This window comes from Octopus sinensis, linkage group LG1, assembly GCF_006345805.1.
Source record: "Octopus sinensis linkage group LG1, ASM634580v1, whole genome shotgun sequence".
Taxonomy (NCBI): domain Eukaryota; kingdom Metazoa; phylum Mollusca; class Cephalopoda; order Octopoda; family Octopodidae; genus Octopus; species Octopus sinensis.
Window position 1 is genome coordinate 162,541,664 of NC_042997.1, and position 7,034 is coordinate 162,548,697.

The 7,034-nt window shown below is 37.2% G+C and overlaps 1 protein-coding gene across 1 annotated transcript in view; it reads left to right on the forward strand.

The window, feature by feature from the left end:
• Nucleotides 1-443: 443 nt before the first annotated feature.
• Nucleotides 444-7,034, forward strand: part of LOC115212968 (TBC1 domain family member 31-like) — a 63,332-nt gene continuing 56,741 nt past the window's right edge. Inside the window, exon 1 of the mRNA XM_029781834.2 lies at nucleotides 444-616. Coding sequence (XP_029637694.1) covers nucleotides 540-616 — 77 coding nt within the window. The 5' untranslated portion in view covers nucleotides 444-539. The remainder of the gene's footprint in view (nucleotides 617-7,034) is intronic.

Here is a 7,034-nt window from a genome sequence, read left to right on the forward strand (position 1 = left end):
TAAACTCCAGGATACTCGAAGACTGGTAAGCGAGACGCTGTGATATGAACTCACGCCAATAAATTCATAAGCTGATATTTTATTCACGGTTAATCAGTAAGTTTTAAAATGCAATTATATAAACCTGTATTCTCTGATAATCCAACAAGTACAAACTGAAACTTGGAAAGAAAGAACTTTTCTGTACCCAAGACGACCGTTAAGTTTACATCAAGTTTGTTTATATTTTTAAACAAGATCGTCGTTTTATCCCCGGAGTTGCATTTTACTGAAACTAATCAAAATAAAATTCTGAACATAATATTCATCTAAATATTTAAATATTCCAAAAGGAATATTTAAATTGTATATTTTTTGTTTAAGCGTTATATGATTTAAATTATCTGTAATTCTATAATACGAAGCTATGACTTGAAATAAACTATATCAAAGCGCCAGTTTACGAACTATAATGGCAAGTTGCGACAGGTTGTTGATAATGTTGCTATGACTAAAATAATCAACTGAAATTTGTGATTTGTCGATTATATTCTGTAAATATGCAATATTTGGATGTTTGCAGAAAGTGCGATGGGCGAATATGGCACAGAAAACCTTCACCATCAAATCAAGATGGGTAATTTAAATATTTTTTCCTTTCTCTGTTTCCGTTAATTAAGTTCTAGGTAACATTTTAAAGTAAGCCTTGACTTAATCGTTGAAATATCCTATCGGTATATTTCTAGTTATAAATGGATCCTTTTCAACTGAATCTTAGACTATGCAATGGAAATAGAAGTATAGAATATATAATTATTTAGTGATCGCAAGGCTTCTGCTTTTATAAGAGATGTGACATAAGTAAAATGAACTGAAGTTGTTTACTATTCAGGTTCGAAGTTGATTCACGGTCTATATATTATCTGGGATTTATATTCTGTCTTTCTTTAATATTCATTTTTTATAAGGCCACCAGGCTTCAGATTTTATGTGACTAGAGAAAGTTGTGATCTTCATGTCTTTCCCTATACAATTTTGTGCGAGTGAAATTATGAGTTCTGTCCAGAGTCGAAACCGAGTGGAAAACACGCTTGGAAATGTTTTCTCTCAAAACATATTTCTTTCACTACAAAACATATTTCTTCAATCTCAAGTATTTTTAACATTGGTAATTTAATCCCTAATATTTTTTTTAAACAACACACTTAACCCTATTATTTCTGACGATTGAAACACTGGAAATTATCACACCCAACATTTAACATTTATTAGTGGGTCACCCTTCAAATTATGGTATTTAGACTCAGGAGAAAATACAAACAAGCCAAAATAACAGAAGAATAAAATACCGAGCACGAACCAAGTTTCAAATATTACATATGCAATCATTTCTCTTTAATTTTCAAATACTTATTTACAAAGATTAGTATTGTTTGATCAAGTGCATAACTGATTCCACAGGAATCTCTACTATACTGGATTAAAGAATACTACCCTTGTTAAATATATATCTGTAGTAATTACATATTTTATTCTTAAAAATAAAAATCATTGTTAAATATACATAACTGAAGCATTATCGTTTGTTTCTTCTGAAAATTTAATGACTTTCGTGATTGTTGTATTCTATTGCTCTGGTTTCTAAATTACTTTCGGGGTTAACGGCCATAATATGAAGGGTCACTGATTAATGATTATATGGCAATGAAATCTCATTAACAGCATTCAGAAAATAGCTATTACATAATTAAATAGCAATTCATCAACATTTTTGTCGTATGATGCAATTCTTCGGATTCCTTCACATTCCGCGAATAATCGAAACACTGTTTTTGCCATACAGTGATAGCCAATAATTGAAGCTGTTTAACAACTCATTAGACCTATGATCAATAGCTTTTTTTTTTCAGACGAGGCTATCTCAGGCTACATAACTCAATATGTCCTTCCATTTTTGAAAAAACAGTAGGGTGTGATTTCAGAAAAATTGAGCTGCTATTTTTAACAGCTCATTGTCTGGAGGCGGTGGGTAAAGAGACACTATTGATAAGAATGACGCACAGATAGGATCCCGAAATCCAACTTTCAGTAACACAACATTACTCCTAATTCTAAAATTTCTAACTGGTACAAAACCACATGTATGTGTATATGTAGGGTGAGAGATGAGTTAATTAGATCAGCTTCGGTACTTGACTGGTACTTATTTTTCACTCCCAAAAGTATAAAAAGCAAAGTTGACTGCAGAGGAATTTGAGCTCAGAATGTAAAAGGCTGTAACTAAATGTTGTAAGGCATTTTATTGCACATCATAAAATTTTCTTGCTCTGCCTTTCAGTACAATATGTAACAGTGGTGTTGTTGTTTAACCCCAGGTCAAATCTGGTCAGAATTTTCTCAGAGAGCAGAGATATTGTATTTTGAGATTGAGTGACTACTTGGAAATACATGGCACACTATACAAGCAGGCTTGACCATTGTCTTTTCCGAGGCATGAAACTAATAGCTGCTTGAATTTAAATTTTGTGCATCTTAAATGGTGTTATACATACACACACATTATCATCATCATCATCCTTTTGACATCTGCTTTTCCATCTTTGACCAGATAGTTTTTCTGCAACCAATCCTCGTCTGTTATCAGGATAGAAATATGTCTCTATGCCCTGACATGTTTGTGTGAAACACTGGAAATGAATGATACCACTTATATGGAAATGACACATTTGCAACTATTATGCAATGTGAAGACAAGGAGCCACAAACACATGCACATGCATTATACATATATACATAGGTACATACATACGGGAATACACTCACAAAGCCCAGTTATAGAAGAGAGCACTTTCCCTAGTTGCGATGCAGGAGGAAACAGAAACAGAAACCATGTTGGTGGGAAGCAAGCTTCTTAACCACAACCATGCCTGTGTGTGTGTGTGTGTATATATATATATATATATATATACTTTATTTTAAGCAGCAGAAAATTCAACAAAATCTGTTACTCTGAGTTTCTCGTTGCCGTTCATCAGACAGTTTTTGCTGTCTGATGAACGGCAATGAGAAACTCAGAGTAACAGATTTTGTTGAATTTTCTGCTGCTTAAAATAAAGCATATTACTCTACTACTGGTATTTGAGTACTCTTTTTTCCACCTTGTTTCACATTTATGTGTTTACTGCGGTATATATATATATAGTTAGTTATATATAGTTTCTCCTTCCGGTCTTTCAAAATGTGACCTCGTGTGTACCGTTGGCGATTTTTTTTCTTCTGTCTTCCCTTCTCCTATGTTTCTGATGAAGAGCTCCGCTCAAAACGTTAAACCCTCCTTCTTCCCTTCTTTCCTGAGAGTCCAATAATACTATATTTGTTCCACGTCCTCGCGTGGCTGTGTTTTCTTGTTTGGATTAACTATATATATATATATATATATATATATATGTATAATATGTATATATATGTGTATGTATATTGCACTCTCTCACCTTACTATTCTTATGCCTCATTATCACCATGGGCTCCTTGAGAGCGGTCAGCTAAAAGTTTTTTGTGCATTTTGATGTCGACATAAGTTTCCTTGATTTTCCTGAAGAGAAATCTGCATAATGTACTCCTTATTCCTTCGGAATTAGGAATATGCAGCCTTCGAAACATATGTCGAGAATAAAGGATATTTGTTAACTAGTCGTGCAACTCCATTCTTTGATATACTTATAATTTTAAAATAAACATACAAATTTCCGCACGAAGACACGTAGTCTATGCCCTAGGGACATAGCTTCAACCGTGTTCTTTCTGATGTGAATTTGCTACCCAGGTATCGGTTATCTTTCGAATTATCCTTAATAAGATAATTCATTCCATTACTCAAATATATATATATATATGTGTGTATGTAGATATATGTGTATGTATATATATATGTGTGTATATTTATATATATGCGTATGTATATATATATATGTATGTGTGTGTATGTATATATATATGTGTATATATATATGTGTATATATATATATATGTGTGTGTGTTTGTATATATATATATATATAATTATATATATACACACACACATATATATATATATATATATATATATATTATATATATATATATATAATATATATATATATGATTTTGATTTTGATTTTTCCAGTTTCAAACCATTTGGTTTGCTACATGATTTTACCTCACGAATGCTTTTTAGCAACTGCCATTTGGTGCATGAGAGAGTTCGATGCAGCTGCCCTCATCTGCACCTCCTGCCGTGAAGTTGGTTCATCCGGGACACCTGACAGGAAGAGATCCAGTCCTATTTTAAAGACATCCGCATCTACACCATGCAGGTCCCTCAGGTTCTTTGGGAGGATATTGAAGAGCTGTGGGCCTCTGAAGCCCAGGCTATCACAGTATCTTGTCCTACATCTTGATGGCAAATTTGGAGTCCTTGGTACCACGCAGTGGCGCCCGGTTCTGGCATTTGTGTGACTCTCGATGCCAAAGTTTGGGACAAGTCCTTCCAGGATCTTCCAGATATATATTATGGCATATCTTTCTCGCCTACACTCCAAGGAATAGAGTTTTAATCTCTTGAGTCTTTCCCAGTAGCTTATATGCTGCACAGAGGCTATCTTCTTCGTGTAGCTTCGTTGGATCGCCTCAAGTTCTGTGATCAACTTGACACTGGATGGTGACCATAGCTGAGAGCAATATTCAAAGTGGCTTAGGACAAGTGTCTTCCAGAGGACCATCATGGTTTCTTGTTCTCTTGTTCTAAAGGTTCTAAGAATCCATCCGGCCAGCCGTCTACATTTCATTGCCAGTTTAGCAACATGTACATGAAAGGTCGCGTCATCACTCATGTGAATACCCAGGTCACGCACTGATTGTGCCTCTGGGATTGCAATCCCTCCGGGTCCAGTGTATTCATTGGGTATTGCATTCAGTTTTGCATGCTGATAGCATAAAGCTTGAAACTTTTCAGCATTGAACTGCATGCTATTCTTTTCAGCCCACTTGTATATTTTGTCCAGCTCACATTGCAGGTGCTTAGTGTCTTCAGGGTTCTGTATTGCCTGTGAAACTTTTGTATCATCTGCATAACTTGTGATCGTGGCTCTCTGCGTGGCTGAGGGCATGTCTGAAAGGGCCATTATGAACAGTAGTGGTCCCAAAACAGTGCCCTGCGGAACACCGCTCACTATTTGCGTGTTAATGGAAGTGGCCCCATTGGCTACTACCACCTGACTTCTATTCTTCAGAAAGTCATGAAGCCATTCTCCCAATTTTCCAACTACGCCAAGATCACGCAGTTTGTGACATATCATTCCATGATCGACTTTATCAAAGGCCTTTGCAAAGTCGAGATATATCACTTCCACATTTGTGTGGTTGAGCAGTCGTTTCAACACCCAGTCATAGTGTTGTAGGAGCTGAGTTAAGCAGCTTCTTCCTGGTCGGAAACCATGTTGGGTGTCAGGCAGCAAGTCATTTTCTTCAAGGAAGGTGATTAGTTTCCTTCTGACTATTCGTTCCATAACCTTGCTGATGTGTGAGGTTAGAGAGATAGGTCTGTAGTTCTTGGCCTCCGCTCTGCTACCTCCTTTATGAATAGGGCATATTTTACCCTCCTTCAGTTTTCTTGGAAGTTTGCCAGTTGCAAGGAAGCTCTGAAAGAGAGACTGCAGTGGTCTTGCTAGGACTCTCTTACATACTTTTAGAAGGATTGCCGGGAATCCATCGGGGCCAGTAGCTGAGTTTGTTTTCATCTCATCTATAGCCTTTATTACATTGTCTTCTTTATATTGATGTAATCAATCATCGCCGCCTCTGACCCCATATCTGCAGTGGTGAAGAAGTCAGTTGGATTGCTGATTTGGAAATGCCCAAGGGGTGGGGTGAAAACACTCTTGAATTGCTCATTTAGTATTTCACTTACCCTCATTGGATTTCCTGTGAGTGTGCCATCCCTTTCAAGGAGTGGCCCTATCCTACAGTGCACCGTAGCTGTTTCTTTGGAATACCTGTAGAAAGCTCTGGGGTTAGATTTTATGTTGTCTATAGCCCAGGCTTCTTTGTCTGCTCTTTCCTTTTCATGGGAGAGTTGCAGACCTTTTTCAATTTCCAACAGTTTCATTTTCAGGCGGGACTTTTCATTGCTTTCAATTTGTTTGTTTAGGCGATTTGAAATTTTGTATGCCGTCTCATTAGAAGTTTCCTCTCTCTGGGGATTTTGTTCTTGTGTACAGTGGCCTTTCTCTCTGGGACACATTTGTAGCATATGGCTTGCATTACAGACATGAATTGTTGAAGTTTCACGTCGATGTCTGGCGAGGAGAGACACTCAGGCCAGTTTTGTTTGAGGATCTCTTTCTCAATTTGTTTCCAGTTTGCCTTATGGAAGTTCAAGCTGGAAAGATTCTGAGGGTTTCTTGTAGGCTGCATGTCCATGCTTTCCTTTGGCCCATACATGGTCAGCTCTACCATGTTGTGATCCGAGAGTAGTGTCGGTGTCACTTTCACATTATAGATGAGATCCATATTATTTGTGAAGCAGAGATCCAGTGTGTTACCTGCCCTGGTTGGTTGGAGTATTACTTGCTCCATGTACAGGGTGTTGATGAGGTTCAGGAGGGACCTCGCTTGTCCTCGTTCACATCTTGTCATTCCTGGGAGAGAAAGGCCCTCGGGCCATCTGACATTGGGTAGATTGAAGTCTCCCATAAGAAGTACACTTATGTGTTGTTCTAATGTGATTAGAACTTCTTCTATTTTTATAAGGCAGTCTTCAAACTTGCCTACATGGCTTGGGGCATCTGGAGGGCGATATGTAGCACACACAACTACATCAAGTTGCCTTATATATACAATTAGTGTGTCACACACCGAGTTTGAGTATGACAAAAGGACCTGGGGTGTGAGGTCCTCACGGATGTACATAGCAACTCCTCCATGACTCCTTTCTTTTCTGTCAGTCCGTAGTACAACATACTGTGGTATGTGTAATTCTGCATCTGCTATGTCCAGTTTCAGGTGCGTTTCCTTAAGTG